Below are 18,735 nucleotides of genomic sequence, written 5' to 3' on the forward strand. Positions count from 1 at the left end.
AACATTTTAAAAAACCCTGTCATCAGTCCAGGTCAGCCTGATGAAAAAGGAAAGTTTTAAGGCCGCGGCGAAAGGACCGGAGATCTGGGGCCATCCGGAGCTCAAGGGGGAGTTGGTTCCACAGGGCTGGTGCTCCCACAGAGAAGGCCCTCCCCCTGGGGGTCGCCAGCCCTGAGGAGGCCCTCTCTGTGTGAGCGCACTGGGTGATGGGAAGTTTGATTATGATGCTATGCCTGCCATCTAGCAAATTTTGAAGACTTCCCCCATGGACATTCCTAACTTTTGGTACAGTCTCTTGTCTCTTTATAAAAAGTTTTCTTAATATTTTATAGATGTTTAGCCTGAACTCAACATTGCAGCATTCATTTTGATTCTTGAATTGAATCTCTTGGGATGTATCACCGTTTTCCTGCAAAAGTGCACACCCACTTAGAGTGTAATTGAGTTCCAGTTATAGCTTGAGTGTGCTGGCAGTTAAGTTCCTATATAATTATACATTTAACTGAGAATTTTAAAGTGGATATTTATAAAATGACAATTCATATGGGGTACAACACAATATTGTGTCTCTCTGTCTGTATCCCAGTAACTGGAATTGTTAATAATGCCCTAGAAGATGAGTTTTCAAAATGTACGTGACTCAGAGTTTACCAGTATCTTCAGATAGAGGGATTACAGGATATCACAATACAAACATCAGAGCAATCACTTTGACCTTATAAAAATGCCATAAACTTATTTTAACAGTGTAATTCTAGTAATTTAGATGCTGCTAGCCTTTCTGCAAGAGATCATCAGTTTTCTATAATTACACCTTTTTACATTAATCAGTGGATATTGCATATAGGTTTGGGTGTGAGTCTTATCTAAACAATGTATTGTTTGCTATGCACTATATATGCATAGTTGGAAAGGATCTTGGAGGTCATCTAGTCCAACCCCCTGCTAAGGCAGGAAACCCTATACGATTTCAGACAAATGGCTGTCCAGTCTCTTTTAAAAAACTTCCAGTGTTGGAACATTCACACCTTCTGGAGGCAGGTTGTTCCACTGATTAATTGTTCTGTCAGGAAATTTCTCTTCAGTTCTAGGTTGCTTCTCTCTTTGGTTAATTTCCATCCATTGCTTCTTGTCTTGCCTTCAGGTGCTTTGGAGAATAGCTTGATTCTCTCTTCTTTATGGCAAACCCTAAGATATTGGAACACTGCTATCATGTCACCCCTCACCCTTCTCTTCATTAAACTAGACATACCCAATTCCAGCAACCGTTCCTTATATGTTTTAGCCTCCAGTCCTGTAATCATCTTTGTTGCTCTTCTCTGTGCTCTTTCTAGAGTCTCAACATCTTTTTTACATCGTGGTGACCAAAACTGGATGCAGTAGTCCAAGTGTGGCCTTACCAAGGCATTGTAAAGTGGTGTTAACACTTCACGTGATCTTCATTCTATCCCTCTGTTAATGCAGCCTAGCACTGTGTTGGCTTTTTTGGCAGCTGCAGCACACTGCTAGCTCATATTTAAGTGATTGTCCACCTGTACTCTGAGATCCCTCTCACAGTTACTTCTATTGAACAAAGTGCCACCTATATCAGGGGTAGGCAACCTTGACTCTTTTATGACTCGTGGACTTCAACTCCCAGAATTCCTGAGCCAGCTGGCTCAGGAATTCTGGGAGTTGAAGTCCACGAGTCATAAAAGAGCCAAGGTTGCCTACCCCTGAACTATACTATACCTGTGCATTTGGTTTTTCTTGCCTAAATGTGGAGCCTTACTTTTTTCACCATTGAATTTCATTTTGTTAGATAGTGCCCAATGTTCAAGTCTGTCAAGATTCTTCTGTATCTTAAGCCTGTATTCTGGAGTGTTAGTTATTCCTGCCAGCTTGGTGTCATCTGCAAATTTAATGAGTTCCCCATCTATTCCCTCATCCAAATCATTGATGTTGAAGAGCACTGGACCCAGGACAGAGCCTGGGGCACCCCACTACATACTTCCCTCCATGTAGATGCGGTTCCATTGAGGACCACCCGCTGAGTATGGCTGGTCAGCCAACTACGAATCCATCTGGTGGTGATGCTGTCTAATCCACATTTTTCTATCTTATTTATTTATTTATTTATTTTATTTATTTAGTTATATTTATATACCGCCCTATTCCCTGAGGACTCAGGGCGGTTTACAGGGAATTAAAAATCCAAAATACAAAAATTAAGAACCAAATTAAAAAATATTAAATTAACCCTGTAGTCAGTTAAAAAGAACCCCAAATTAAAAATTCCTCCTCAGTCTGGGCCCGAGAGCTCGAAGAGCCAGGTCTTCAGGCCCCGGCGGAATGATCGAAGGTCGGGGGCAGTTCTCAGCTCCACCGGCAGCTGGTTCCAGAGGGCAGGCGCTCCCACCGAGAAGGCCCTATCCCTGGGTGTCACCCGCCGGCAGTCTCTTACCGGCGGGACCCTGAGCAGACCCTCCCTGTGGGAGCACACTGGGCGAAGGGCATTTGATGCCGGCAGCAGGTGTTCCCTCAGATATCCCGGACCCAGGCCATGTAGGGCTTTATAGGTGATAACCAGCACCTTGAATTTCACCCGGAGGGCAACCGGAAGCCAATGCAGCTCACGGAGTAGAGGTGTTACATGGGAGTATCGGGAAACCCCCATTACAACTCGCGTGGCCGCATTCTGCACCAGTTGAAGCCTCCGAGTGGTCTTCAAGGGCAGCCCCATGTAGAGAGCGTTACAGTAGTCCAAACGGGAGGTCACAAGCGCATGAGTAACTGTGCGTAGGGCGTCTCGGTCCAGATAGGGATGCAACTGGCGCACCAGGCGAACCTGGGCAAAAGCCCCCCTGGTCACGGCTCCTATATGGTCTTCGAAATTGAGCCGTGAATCCAGGAGGACGCCCAAGTTGCGAGCCCTATCGACGGGGGGGTAACACCTCACCCCCCATCATTAAGGATGGAATAACTTGGTTAACCCGAGATGCCGATATGCACAGCCACTCAGTCTTGGTGGGATTGAGACGAAGCCTGTTTCTCCCCATCCAGACCTGAACCGCCTCCAGGCACCGGGACATCACGGAGAGGGCATCACTGGGTTGGTTCGGGATGGAAAGAAAAAGTTGGGTATCATCAGCGTACTGATGATACCCCACCCCAAAACCACGAATGATCTCGCCCAGCGGCTTCATATAGATGTTGAACAGGAGAGGCAAGAGAACCGACCCCTGAGGGACTCCACAAATGAGAGACCTCGGGGCGGATCTCTGCCCTCCTGTCAACACCGACTGCGAGCGGCCCTGGAGGTAGGAGGAGAACCACCGTAAAACGGTGCCTCCCACTCCCAGCCCCCTGAGACGCCGCAGTAAGATACCATGGTCGATGGTATCGAACGCCGCTGAGAGATCTAATAGGACCAGGACAGAGGAGCAACCCCTGTCCCTAGCCCTCCAGAGATCATTCACCAGCGCGACCAATGCCGTCTCCGTGCTGTGTCCGGGCCTGAAGCCCGATTGGTACGGGTCCAGATAATCAGTTTCCTCCAGGAACAGAGGGAGCTGATGCGCCACCACACTCTCAACAACCTTCGCCAGAAAGCGAAGGTTGGAGACTGGACGGTAGTTGTTTAAAACAGCCGGGTCCAAAGCAGGCTTCTTGAGAAGGGGTCTCACCACCGCCTCCTTCAAGGCGGCAGGAAAGACACCCTCCTTCAAGGAAGCAGTTATTACTGCATGGAACCAGCCTCGTGTTCCTTCCCGAGCCGCATAAGCTAGCCAGGAGGTGCCTCTCACCGAGTTATGCCCGCCGGGTTTCCGGGTGCTGCACCAGCCACGGGCTCAGGGCAGGGGTGGTGGGGTGGCAGTGGTTATTCGGGAGACATTGTGTCCCCGGGAGGCCACCATTGTCCAGATGGCCGGGAGTGAGACCCTCCTCTTGAGGTGTGGTCCTCGGGTTCAGTTGGGCTTGTTGCTTACATACCTGGCGCCCAGCTGTGTGGCAACAGCCCTGCCCGAGCTGCTCGACACCCTCTCAGGGTTGGCGGTGGAGTTCCCCAGGCTCGTAGTCCTGGGTGACTTCAACCTGCCATCACTGGGAGGGTCGTCGGAGTTAGCTCGGGAGTTCATGGCTTCCATGACAGCCATGGGCCTGACCCAGGTTATTGAGGGCCCGACTCATGAGGGGGGTCACACTCTTGACCTGGTGTTTCTGTCTGGACAGTGGTTGGATGATCTGGGAGGGGGTTCTCCGTCCATCACCCCTCTGTCATGGTCAGACCATTACCTCCTGAGGCTAGTTTTCCGTCATGTCATCCCCCGCCGCTGGGCGGCGGAGCCGACCAGGTGGTTCCGCCCCAGGCGCCTAATGGACCCAGATCGGTTCCAGAGGGTGCTTGGGCCTATACCTATCACCCTTACCCACAGCCCAGTCGATGCCCTGGTGGAGGCCTGGGAAACGGCAGCCACCAGGGCACTCGACTGCGTTGTACCCATGCGACCTCTGACCCGACGCAGATCCCGTTGGGCCCCATGGTTCTCTGTGGAGCTCCGGGAGATGAAGCGGCGGAGACGAGGTCTAGAGAGCGGTTGGAGATCCAGCCGATCCGAATCCGACCGATTGCAGTTAAGAACTGCAGTTAAGAACCTTTATAAGGTCTTATCTTGCGGCGATTAGGACGGCGAAGTCTAACTACTTTGCCGCCCTTATCGCGTCCGCAGATAATCGCCCGGCCGCCCTGTTTAGGGTGACTCGCTCCCTCCTTAATCAGGAGGTGAGAGAGGATCCCTTGCAGGGACGAGCCGAGGAGTTTAGTCATCATCTGGCGGACAAAATCGCTCGGATCCGGACCGGCTTGGACTCTGACTGGGCAGAGTCTAATGTGGAGGAATCAGGCGGTCTTGAGCACGTTATCTGGAATGAGTTCGACCCTGTTTCCCCTGATGATGTGGACAGGATCATGGGGAGACTGAGCACCACCACCTGTTTGTTGGATCAAATGCTTTACTGAAGTCCAAGTAAATTATATCCACAGCATTCCTCTGGTCCACTAATTTTGTCACCTGGTCAAAGAATGCTATAAGATTTGTTTTTGACAAACCCATGTTGGCTTTTGGTAATGACTTTGTTTGCCTCTAGGTGTTCGCTGATTCATTGTTTGATTATCTTTTCCAGAATCTTTCCAGGTACTGAGGTCAGGCTGATAGTTCTGTAATTTCCTGGATCCATTTTTCTTCCTTTTTTGAAGATGGGAACTATATCAGCTCTTTTTCAGTCCTCTGGTAGTTCCCCAGTGCTCTAGGAACTTTGAAAAATATAGTTCAGTGGTTCTGAGATCACATCTGCCAGTTCCTTGAGAACCTTGGGGTGTAATCCATCTGGTCCTGGTGATTTGAACTCATCTAGGTTGGAGAGGTGCTCACTTACCATTTTTTTTTTGCCTATCTTAACTTGTGTTTCTAATGTGTTTTTATGGCACTGTTTTTGATAGGTTGGACTGTTTTTTTCCCCCTTTGTGTAAAGACAGATGCAAAAAAAATGAGTTAAATAGTTCTGCTTTCTCGCTGTTGCTTGTCACCTTCTTGCCACTTTCTCCCACTAATGGACCAATCATTTCCTTAACTTTTTTCTTGTTTTTACACACACACACACACACACACACACAGAGTGTGCGTGTGTGTGTATGCATGATTTCTCAGAAGGAACTAGATATTTTTACCATAGTGAAGCTTTTAACTATGGTAGTTGCTGGTTTGCTTGGTATATACATCCTGAGAGATAAAACAAAAAAAATACAGTGTAATTTTGTCAGTCTCTTACTTACATTCAAAGGATTGTGTGGGCTTTTGTCCTTGTATAGTTGGCATCACTGTGCATTTGCCAAAGACCTGGGCATCAAAGCTAGCATAGTCAAAAGGTACTTTCCCATATTTCTCTTGCTCTCTTGTAAAAGTGGTTCCGGAGGAAGTGGTCACTTGGGCAGATTGGCAGCTGTACTGAGATAACTCAAAATGTTTCACCAAGTTTGTCCTTCATAATGAAGACATAAAATATCAGAATAATAACTATTGTTATTAGATTCATTCTCTAGCAGAGATACACTCAACAGAGTAATTTTTAGAGATGCAGATTAGCACTAAATGTTTAGAACTAGGAAACACAAAATAGTAAGATACAAAAACTAATATTGTTCATATCTTTTCTTAAAGTTCTTTTCTTATATAGAGAGATGTGCAGATTTCAACTCCTAGAATTCTCCAGCCAGCATGCTTAAAGCTGCCAAGTTTGAGAAACGTTGGTCTATAGAATTATCTTTCTCACCATAAAACTCCTCACAGCTGAGGCAGACAAATTTAGTGGGTTTTGTGTTTAGGCATGCCTGTTACTAGCTTTGACAGGTTCATCAGTTACGTCTTCCTAAATACAGCTCTCCATACCTACCTTTGGTTGGTATTTCTCTGAGAAATTAGGAGGATAGAGTTGAGTTGAATTTATTCTTCCCAATTTAGCCTGATGAATGCATACAGTATGAGGTCAGTTCTTTATCCATGATCAAATAATGGATAATAGTAGTTACATTGTGAGGTAACCTGGCATCCACCAGATACCTGAAAGAAAGGCCTTTTCTTTTTTTACTTCTGGAAGGAAATTTCAAGGTTTCTTTTGAAACCTTCTTGGCTTTCTTCTTTAGTGTGGGTGATGGCAACACTAGCATTGCCAGCATTGGGGTTGGTTTATTTATTTTTTCTACACTCCATCTATCATTCTGAATCCTTCATAGCTGTCCATATTTCTGGAAAAGACCAGTCCCTTTTCTGGAGAGGAATAGCTTGATAATTGTTGTCCATGAGCAGGTGACCTCACATTTGGATTCCTGAAATGAACTGTATGTGGGCCTTCTTTGTTTCTGCCCTGGAAGATGCAGATGCGGGGCCAGTCTTCAGGATGGGCATCTAGGCATACTTAACAATATTCATATGCTGAAGCTACAGCACTGGTTAACCATTAGCTACCATGCCAATTAGTACTGGCTTATAATGCCCTGAGTTACAACAGATGGCATCTCCTAAATGACCTTGGCTGATTTTGAAAAAGCTAAGCAGGGTTGGATCTGCTTTGTGTTTGAATGGAAGATCACCACAAAAGCACAGGGTTATGGACTAATCTAAGATGTCAAATAGCATTCTGGAAGAAAGTTATGGCAAGACATGGATGTGGATGTGAACAACGTGGAATCAGAATCTCAATATGTCTTTTTTTTTTGTAATATATATCTGTGCAATTGCTATGATCATCTTGAGTGGTCTTAATGCTGATTTCAACTGGGAGTTGACATCTTCTAGCCATTCCAGCCTTTTTAGTGGTAGCAAATATTCTTTGGAAGGCTTTCCTTTGAAATTAGAGGGTTGCTTTCTATTGCCACATATAAGTGCCTCCTAAAGACACATCTTTTATTCTAGTTCTTCCTTATGTAAACAGTAGAGAGGGTTTTTTTTCTCCTTTGTACATTTTAATATATTTTTATTATAATATATTATCATATATTTTTATTATCCTTTTTGTAATGAAATAAGAAATTTAATGGTATTCAGGATATTCATAGGTTAATGAATATAAGCTAATAAATAAATAATGAATTTGAGTGAATAATGAATAGATTTATAAGTGAAATGATAAAGTCCCAATTTCCCTGCATAGTGACCATGGTCAATTGGTGGGTTGTGGTGTTCTTTCAGGTAGGAAGACATAAAGAGTGTAAATGCAAACATTGCAAACATGTGGTGGCACAGTGGTTAGAATCCAATATTGCAGGCTAACTCTGCCGACTGCCAGCAGTTCAGTCCTGATGGACTCAAGGTTGACTCACCCTTCCATCATTCTGAGGTTGGTAAAATGAGAACCCAGATTGCGGGGGGCAACATGCTGACTCTGTAAACCACTTAGCAGGGGTATCAAACTGCCGGCCCACAGGCTAGTTTCATCATACCAAAGCCACACCCACCCCATTACCGGCAATGCAAAAAGAGTAGCAATACGTCACGACACGTCATGTGACGTGGCGAATTTGACATCCGTGACTTAAAGAATGTAAATCACTATGAAGTGATATATAAATCTAAGTACTTTTGCCATTATGGTGCTTAGATCAGCAGATTGCCATTGAATTTCAGTAGCAAAATCCTCAGGGGATTGGGGATGCATTAGGACTTTATATTTCTGTAATAATGAATGATGAGGTCTCATCTGCACCTTTTACATGACATTTTATAATATATTAACTTCTACCTGCACTGCCAATTGAAAAGTTGAATGTTTCAGAACATTAAAAGCTATAGCATGAATATAACATGAATTATAAATGTCTTTTTCCAGAATGCATCTACTATAAATATGATTCAAAAGTTTTACCTATGGATCTGATCATGGCACTGCCCTGTTTTGAGTGATTCATGTTGATTTTTTTCCTGAGACATTGCCATTTTCTCAGCTGCAGCAATTGGACATCCAGAAAGACTATTGAAAAGATTTGTTATACAAAAGTAATTGTTAACAGTTTATACTCAGTGGTATTAGGATTTCTAATCTGCATTTCACATCAAAAATAAAATATTCAGCTTGTTGCCCTTTTTATTCTGCTTATCATGTTAATTGCTATTACAGCCTTTAAAATCCAACTATATCTTCTTTTCACTGTTATCTCAAGCTATTATGCCTGCTAGATCTTTCTTTCCTATACATTCCCTGATGATTTTAATTCAGCTAATTTCCCATGGCCATTCACATACTAGGAGGCTATCCATTCTTTTCACCTGACTGTTGCTAACATAATTATTTCATTACTTCCATAACATCATTATCTCTTTAAACTTGTAAGATCTTTGACCTCTCTAGTAGCAATGTTGACCTTGAACATTTTGTGATATAATACTTATTTCTTTCTTTCTCTGGGAAATTAGCCAAGTCAAACTTATCAATGATATTAATGTACTAAATTAAACCATGATCTATCATAAATGGATCATAAATACTTAGAAGATTAAATCAATACACCAAAGTATATCAAGTTTGAATCAAATCATTTTCACTATATATATTTGATCACTTGATTAGTCTTCACTGTTCTTTGTAAGTAATTTAAATTCTTTGTAGTTATAGACTACAAAGATAGTTTTAATATCAAGTTTACACTTAGGATTTCATATGAAATGAAGATGATGCCACATTCCTATATAAAGTATATATACAGTAAGTACATAATTAAAAGCAAAAAGTTGGGGAGGGCATATATTATCTGAGACTGGATAGCATGTATTGCCATCCTGGCTTTCTTAAGGAGAGCTGTCAATAAATTATGATTTAGGAATGAATGTATTTGATTCAATTCTAACATTTCTTAATACTGTAAAATGAAATAACATAATTTCTTGAGTTATATATGTTTCTTTTTCATTGATTTCAACAGGAGAATTAAGTATATATGTCACTGTCAGTCAGTAAAAACTTTGGGATCTAAAACTACTTCAGTTTGGCTGAAAATTCTTAAATTTATGTTTGTGTAAGGAAGTTTTCTTGGAAGAGTTAAAAGTTTATATTACTAAGTGAGGTGATCATAAAATGTGACATCATGGGACTATGCTGATTTATGATGACAGTTACAACAGTCCCAGTTTCAGGTTTTAAGAAAACCCCACACAGTTGTCAGGTGTAATGCTGCATGATCACCCATTTGTGATCTCCTCCTAGCATTCCCATTATATTTTTCTTGTCAGTAACCAGCAATGAAGTTGGGGCAGTGTGATCATTATAATTGTGAGCTGCCAAGTGCCCAAATCCCAATCACATGACCATGGGGCTGTTGCAATAGCTATAACTTCAAGGTCCTGCCATAAGTCTCCTTCATCATTGTCATTGTAACTTCAAAAAGTTGCTGAACAAATGGTCATTAAGTGAGAGTTACCTATATTGTTGCTTTATATGAAATGACGGATATTAAAGAAAACATACCCTTCTTGAAGATACCAATGGAAGCAGACTTGAATTACCTTCTGTGAGTGTTGCGGTTGCTATTGACATGGCCTCTTCCTGTACATCCAGGGGTGGGACACTTTAAAACATTTTCATGCATGGCAAGGACTAAATAAAAGAAAAAACAAACAAACAAACAAATCCTGAAATCCATGCTAATTTTACAGAATAGTTCAACTTTGGCAACTGAGGGGAGATTTTCACTCTTAAGTTTATACTAGTGAACTTTCAACCCCAAAAATGTTAAGACTTGTCACAACTGTAAAATTGGTGGCTATATAAAGTGATTAAATGAATGGATGGATGGATGGATGAATAAGTATATAAATAAACAAGAAACCATGTCCCTCAGTTATTACATAATTACATAAGCAGAGAATCTAAGAGTTTGAGCCACCATGTATCTCCCAAGATAACAAACCTGACATTTGTTGCCCACCTTTTTTTAGAGAATAGAAATCTGTGTTCACTCTTGAAAAGTCATCATCATCTGAGTGTGTGTATGTGTGTATACACACATACACATACATATGGTATTGGGTATTAGAAGGTAGAAGGTTGTTTTACTGCAAACTGACTTCCCAGCTGTGAGATAATAGCTGCATTATCCTCTCAAACTATATAAACTACTAAACTATTTTTGTTGATTTCATGCACTAGCATGTTCAGTGATTCTGTAATTTACTGTATTTCTGCAATTCTTGATAAAATAAAACAACTCAAAGTTTCAAAGACATAATTAAGGCACTTTGTAAACAGTTATGGGACATATAACTAAAATACATTTTTCCCAGCATTAAGTTCCAATCATACCAAAGCAATTTTTTTCTATCAATTTTACAAAATTTATCACCAAAGCTTCAATACTGACTACACAGGATTATACTTCAATTTACGTAGTTGAATTTGGGATATAGATTGATTTTGAATCAGGTTATCATAGAAAACGTAAGAGGATAGCAATGGCAAGTATAATAGGTATCTGGATCCAATCTGTTTTGGTCACCAGGACTGAAGGCTTTGTCTTCTGAGCATTTGGAGTTGTGCTGGAGCCCATCCTCAGGGAACTTCTCTATGTGCTTTGGGCTGTTATGTTGTGATAGTTCTCTGAGGATGGGCTCCAGGATAAGTCCAAAAGATCAGAATACAAATTTTCTGGTCCCGGTAACTAACCCTGACTGGATCCTGCAACATTATCCCAGGACATGTATATTCGCCTTCATTCATAATAGATACCCTTTAATTACAAGAGTGTTTCTGGCCTCAATCTTTGTTTAAATTCACAGAACAGCACAGCTGTGCCATTTAAAAAATCTGGAGGCCGATGACAAATTTTCTGAATCATCACATGGTCTTGAAGAAATCACAAGCCACAAGCTCTGTGTCACATAATTGCTTCTCTGACTGTCACAGAATTGTCTTCATATATTCAGTGAAGTGAAAACACCAAAGGCAGCACACCTACCATTCCAACGCCCAGTGCCTACTCATATCAGTTTAATAAAAAATACTCTTCCTGTAGCTTATTTCTGCTTTCAACAACAAGGTGGAATTTAATTATCTCCCTTTGCAAGATTGCTTGGGAATTTTCTTCTTCTGTTCTGTTAGAGTAGACCGATCATGACATATGTAAAAAAAAAAATCCTACAGGAAATAACAGATTTGTGATCCTCCCCAGAAGTGTAACACACCTATTTTATATTTTTACGGAATCATAAATAAATAGCCAAATCTATAGCCCTTTCCCTCAGGAGGCACCAAGCACATTATTTTCTTAGTCTATCAGTGTAGCAATTATTTTTAGTACAATGAGAGGCTATAAAAATCAATCTGCCAAGAGAGGCAAAGGGCTTGGGGTTATAAAGGTATTCCCAGGGTATATATTCTTCAGTAAATCATAGGGAAATTTATTTTGACCAAGAGCATAAGGCAGTATTTTCATTTCAAATGCCCACTTATGTTTATTTCCTAGTGTGATTGCAAAGTAGAAGTTTAATTCACTTACTTCCTAGTAGGTGTGCCTGAGTGGAGTGTGTGTGCACACATACACTGATACTAGTCCTGATTGGTTTTTGCATCTGAGAAGCAAAATAGCATCCAATTTAATTTTTATTTTTAGTATGAAAATTTGATTTCAGGTCCCAAATCAAATTTAGTTCCAATATCTGAATGATGCAAATTTAGTCAGTACAGTACAACTTACAACCATTTGTTTAATGACTGTTCAAAATTATAACAGCACTGAAAAAAGTGATTCATGACCATTTTTCACACTTACAACCATTGCAGTATCTCCATGGTCACACGATCAAAATTTGGATGCTTGGCAACTGGCATCTATTTATGACAGTTACACTGTTGTGGGTTCATGTGATCACCATTTTTAACCTTCCCAGCCAGTTTCTGACAAGCAAATGGTGGAAATGGTCAATGGTGGAAGCCAGATTTGCTTAACAACTACCTGATTCACTTAATAAATGCAGTGATTCGGTTCACAACTGTGGCAAAAATGTCACAAAATGGGGGTGCAACTCACTTAACAACTGCTTTGCTTATCAACAGAAATTTTGGTTCAGTTGACTACCTGTACTGAACTAGGATGCTTATTTATTATTATAATAAATTCATACATCATAAGTTAATAATACTACCTGAAATACATTAATTTTAGAGTACCCTCAAACTTTTGTAGGCCCTAGACATAGTGCCTAATGGATAATAAGATGGTGCTTTGCCCATCCTTTGATTTAATTTGGTATGGCTTGATCTCATGATACTGTTCTGATTTGTCTAAACTTCTTGGAGTATAGATCTAGTTACTAAGGGAAAGTAATCCTGACAATGGTCAAGGTGTTCATACAAAGTAGGAGGAGACCAATATTGAGGATTTGCAGCACCAAGGAAACCCCCCCCAGGTCAAATAAAAAATATATACATAAACTAGGCACTGGGCCATCTTAAAAATCTAGGTGTCCATGCTATAATCTACATGGTGTGTGCTCCCTCCCCCTTCTCTTTTTGTCTCAAATGGTACAATTGGAAGGCTGTTTAGAAGACTGTTTCTTACCACTAATACATATTGCTCACAACTTTTCAAAGAGGGAGAAAAAAGAGAAATATTGTTTTTAAAAGAGATTCCCTGCAAGTGATGGGAAGAAAATCACATTAAGTAAGTAGCTTTGTAATGTAAGGTGTCAAATACAAATAAGAGGAAAATGCACCAAACGTTAAAGTTTTATAAAATTGTAGTGTTTGTGCTGTTGAAAGATGCTCAGTGAATGCATTTGCTCCTTTTGGCTTAACTTTTAAAGGCTAAGCATGTTCAGACCTGGTTAGTGTTTGTAATCAAGTTTAGTACCTAGAAATATCAAAGACTGGGAAGTTGAAAAATCATCAAAAAGTCATCAATGTCAAACCATTTCTGTATGGATATCACGAGGTCTCAGCATCCATTTCCAGCTTGACTCAAAGAAGACTTGACTTTACATATTTATTTGTAAAATCTTGACACTCATTTACTTAATCTAGGAGTCTGGGCACTTGAAATAGAACACTCTGGTAAACACTATGAGATACCTAGAAGTTGAGGGATACTTACCCAATTAAGTTTCATAGTGCTGAGCTTTTGTTCTGGAGTTTTACCCATGCGGTATTACCCAGCAGTGGTAGGGTGAAGTAGATATAAGGTTATCATTTAGTTATGATGGCATGGTTTTTATCTGATCTGGTCCCTTAGGCCAGGCTGGTTTTGCTCAGCAATGGACTGTATTCAGCTTAAGCAACACCCTTCTGGATCTGAGATTTTTCTGGAATATTAATTTCAGGTGCTTTAGTGACTTTTCATTCCATAAATAATAGTGTATCTTCATCACTGAAATGGACATGAAATTATACCACTGTTATAATGCAGATCCTTGCTCTTGGTTAATACAGTTATGAGCCGTATAAAAGGCTATACCTTGTGTCATCATGCCAGTGGTGTGACATAGAGTTTTCTGTACTGAAGAATTTCTACTTACTTTCAAGTGGCACTCTGACTTTATGTGGACAGCCCGAAAGACTGCGATGGTGAGGATACAATCCAGTCACATGCCCTGTTCCATCACACCCTGGAATGGGACATTTGGTCTCTCTTTTTTCAGGCCTGGGCACATCTGTGAAAAAAACAGAATGGACGGTCTGGCTGGAACACTGTAAATTATATATGTATATGTATATGCACTTTTAAGTAATAGGAAAGAAAGCAATTTTCTTTCAAGGTGTTAATAAATCCTGAAATGCTAGACAACATTTAACATCCTACTTTAAATAATGACTTGTTAATTTTGTACTAAGACATATGGCATTAGAATTTGCAATGACATTTGCATCATGTGCCAAAAATGTGGAACTATCTATGAGTGGAAAAATAACTAGCTAAACAAGTAGCTATCAGGCTCTGGGAAAGTTGGATTTCTATGAAGAAATCGTACTTTCATCCCCAGATATAGAACCCTAACAATGTCTTAGATCCTTATGTTGAATTTTTTTTATCAAGATGCTTTATGAAGGAATTTATACAAGGAACTACATGCAATCAATATACCAGCATGGCTAAAAGTATAGTGCAGGATTGGTTGGCAGGCTAAAGCTACAACTACTGTATATGATATTTCATTTGTATTAGATGTGAAGCTCCTGTTTGTGCAGCAAAATTAATTTAATTTAATTTAATAATTTAATTTAATATTTGCATTTGTATACCGCCCTTTCCCTGAGGACTCAGGGCGGTTTACAGGGAATTAAAAATCAAAACATACAAAAGTTAAAACCAATTTAAAAAGCATTAAATTCACCCTGTACATTAAAACCCCAGTTAAAATTTTCTCCTCAGCCTGGGCCCGAGAGCTCAAAGAGCCAGGTCTTCAGGCCCCGGCGGAATGATCGGAGGTCGGAAGCAGTCCTCAGCTCTACTGGCAGCTGGTTCCAGAGGGCAGGCGCTCCCACTGAGAAGGCCCTATCCCTGGGTGTCACCCACCGGCAATCTCTCACCGGCGGAACCCTGAGCAGACCCTCCCTGTGGGAGCGCACTGGGCGAAGGGCGTTTGATGCCGGCAGCAGGTGTTCCCTCAAATAACCCGGACCCAGGCCATGTAGGGCTTTATAGGTGATAACCAGCACCTTGAATTTCACCCGGAGGGCAACCGGAAGCCAATGCAGCTCACGGAGTAGAGGTGTTACATGGGAGTATCGGGAAACCCCCATTACAACTCGCGCGGCCGCATTCTGCACCAGTTGAAGCCTCCGAGTGGTCTTCAAGGGCAGCCCCATGTAGAGAGTGTTACAGTAGTCCAAACGGGAGGTCACAAGCGCATTAAGCATGCAAAATGTGCTAATCTCTCATTTAAACACTGTAAAAAGTTCTGTCTGCCTTATATATTGCACTTATTCATTATTGCCTTTAAAAGGGATAGTTAGTATAATGATCATATAAACGTTTAAAATTTGAAACTAGTAGAATGATAAAGTTTAAACATATTTGTTATTCTTCCTATACAAATATATGATTTTAACATTTATTTAAGATATACAGTACATCTCACTTCTCTGTCTGAAAAGGGGACACAGAAAACTGAAATAACATTATTGTTTGAATTTTTTTCATTCTTTTCAGGCAGATTAAAAGCAAAAATGTTTGGATGTATCTGTCCCATCTTTAGACATAACTTTTAAAATCTTAAATATGTATGCATTTTTCTTCAAAATAAGGAAACTCCACTAAATTAAATACAAGTAACTTTCAAGTGTCTTCTCTACAATTTTCAATAAAATAGCAGACTGAAATCAAATAAGTAGTCCTTTACAGATACATATTATCAAAAAGGACTGGATCCATTCAGTAAGTATAGTTTGATCAGTTTATCAAAATGAAACAATTTATAGTATCTTCTATACTAGTTATAAACTTAAACTTAAACTTAGTTAGTTTCATTTTGGGGCAGATACACATTTTAATGTCTTTAACTACCTCCAACACCCTCCAAGTGATCTGCTTGCTTCCATGATATTTTCAAGTTACAGTGCTGAGGCAGAAAAAAAACCTAAACTTTGAATTTGGGTTTTACTGATTAGATAGTTCTGTTGTTATAGAGATGGCTAGTTTATACTATTATGTAAAAGTAAAAAGTTGACGCTTGATGTTACTATCTTATTCTACAGCATCAAAGGGAGTCAGAAGTCAATGCCTTTTCTTTCTTTTTCCCTTCTTTTCTACACGTTTCCCTTTTCCCTCCCCTATTTTTCTTATTATTTGCTTTTGTATTTTTGTGTTTTATATTATAAACTAATAAAAAGGAAAAAAAATATTTTCAGGTTACAGTGGTAAGGGTTGGAGAGAGAGTGGTCAAACACAGAATTAACCTGGAATCCCTATGGGGGAAATCTGATCCCCCCCCCCTTGAATGTTACTTAACTTTATTTAATCTCACCCACATACAAACTGTTAGTCAGAGAATATTCCTGTGTATAGACTTGAGTGCTAAACAGCTAACTGAATCCTTTGCGTGAGAGTCTGGTTGTTTGTGTCTGATGGTAAGGCAAATAGTTACATGTACTGATACATGTACTTATAATCAGTAAATATACAAATTGTATACAAGTATACAGTTATGGTTTACAGTCTTTTTTCTATATAGTTAACTTAATAGTTCTTATTCAAGTTTTTTTCCATAATGTGCCCTTCACATCATCTTACTGAAGAAGCCCCTGGCCTCTCTCAAGAATTCCATCTCTGGCAGTTCTCCAGTCAAAATTAAGTGGCTCCAGTGAAAAGGTGTCAGCTTTCTCAGGTACATCTGACAGAAAACATGATTAGATGAACTAATTCTACTTTATTGGAATGCTATATTAACAGAATCTTGCATTTTTGAAAGTAAAAATCTTCCACCATCTCCTTTATAGTCTGAAATGTTAGGGAGGGTCCCTTCTGAGCCTCTTTTTCTTTATGCAACTCTGGGCTATGCTTTGTCATATGCGACTATTCCCTAGACAGCATCTCATTGCCTTTTCTCATATATCATTTCAAGAGGCTCCATCTCAAAACTCTTAGTGAATGTTACCAGGCAATAGATTCCCAACATCTTTGTATTTTTCATACTACCATCTTGGGGTTTGGGCTTTATAGACATTTCCTATAATGACATTTATATGTTTCAATAATATATGATAAATCTTCGTTGACTTGATGGAATGTTTAAATTATAGCATTTCAGGCAATGTATGACATTTCTGAATACATAGATTGTTCAGGTTCAATGAATGTGGATTCTGTATCTCACTTTCTCAGTTAACAAAGCCTGTGCTATTGTCACAAGAAAACAGGACAATAGTCTTGGAAGATAACACTTAGCAGAAATAAAAAGAACGCAACAACCCTATCTTTCTACAATAGATAAAACCCAGCAAGGCTGATAAGAGTTTGCAAAGAAACTATCCTTTAATATAGCTTGCATATCTTGGAACCCATACATTGTATAATCTTCTTTAATATAATAGTTTCAGATAGAATATAATTAATAGATACAATATACAATACAATTCAAAGTAAAATTACATTCACTCATTTACATGTGGGTTATTTTCTCCTAAAGATCTTCCATTGCTCAAACAATTTAACATCATAAAAACATACTTATTGATAAGTTTGGCACTGAAGATTCTAAAATTCACATTTTGAAATCCATCATATCTGTGAATGATTTAGCTCTTACTAGAAACTTTTCATTTAACAAACCCAGTTAAAACATGCAGTGATATGCATTATATACAGATATGATTTAGTTACCATACTGTATCTATATGGTGTGGTAATATTTCCTTTAAAGTTATTTTATTATTTAAAAACTAATTTTGGACCAGAAATATACACTCCCAGATGTGTTTTCTCTACTGTGTAGTACATTGTTTTTTGTCACTGGGGCAATCCAAAGAGCCTTGTTGCACTCCCAACTGAATCAAATACAGGTAGTCCTTGACTTACAACCATTCATTTAGTGACTGTTCAAAGTTATGACAACACTGAAAAAAGTGATTTATGACCATTTTTCACCATTATAGCACACCCAAGGGTCATGTAATCAAAATTCAGATGCCTGGCAACCGGTTCATATTTATGATGGATACAGTGTCCTGGGGTCATGTGATCACCTTTTGTGATCTTCTGATAAGCAAAGTCAATGAGGAAGCCAGATTTACTTAATAATCGTGACACTAACTTAACAACTATAGTGATTTACATAACTGTGGCAAGGAAGGCTGTAAAATGGGCCAGAACTCACTTAACAACACTCTTGCTTATTAATGGAAATTTTGGGCTCAATTTTGGTGATATGTTGAGGATTACCTGTAGTATTGTGGAAGTAAAGAAAGTTATCTCTTTCTGTTCTCCCCATGACTGAATCATAACACCACAATTAGTTGTTTTGAAGAAGAGGACTACTGTACCATTGCAAACAAGTGAGGTGAATGTAGCCCACTAAGTGTTGACATGATAAGTTGAAATCTTTCACACACAGAAGCCATGTATAAATTGTATAAATAGCCATTCAAGCAGTACTTTTCAACACAGGGGGCGGGGGAAAGGGCAAGGAGAGGATTTTTTTTTTGGCAGTCACGTTGTTGAAGCCCTGGAGAAAATCTCCCATTCACTGGTACCATTGCAATATAATGTAATATTTTTGTAAT

General features: G+C 39.8%; 1 protein-coding gene across 1 annotated transcript in view; it reads right to left on the reverse strand.

The window, feature by feature from the left end:
- ST18 (ST18 C2H2C-type zinc finger transcription factor) overlaps positions 1-18,735 on the reverse strand; it is a gene marked incomplete at its 3' end in the record, with an annotated part of 117,311 nt that overhangs the window by 44,617 nt on the left and 53,959 nt on the right. Inside the window, exons 6-9 of the mRNA XM_081324677.1 lie at positions 14,034-14,168; positions 10,032-10,122; positions 8,398-8,502; positions 5,813-6,018 (exon numbers count right to left, since the gene is read on the reverse strand). Of these exons, the coding sequence (XP_081180803.1) occupies positions 5,813-6,018; positions 8,398-8,502; positions 10,032-10,122; positions 14,034-14,168 (537 nt within the window). The remainder of the gene's footprint in view (positions 1-5,812; positions 6,019-8,397; positions 8,503-10,031; positions 10,123-14,033; positions 14,169-18,735) is intronic.

Source organism: Vipera berus (assembly GCF_964194415.1).
Source record: "Vipera berus genome assembly, chromosome: 3".
NCBI classification, from domain to species: Eukaryota; Metazoa; Chordata; class Lepidosauria; order Squamata; family Viperidae; genus Vipera; species Vipera berus.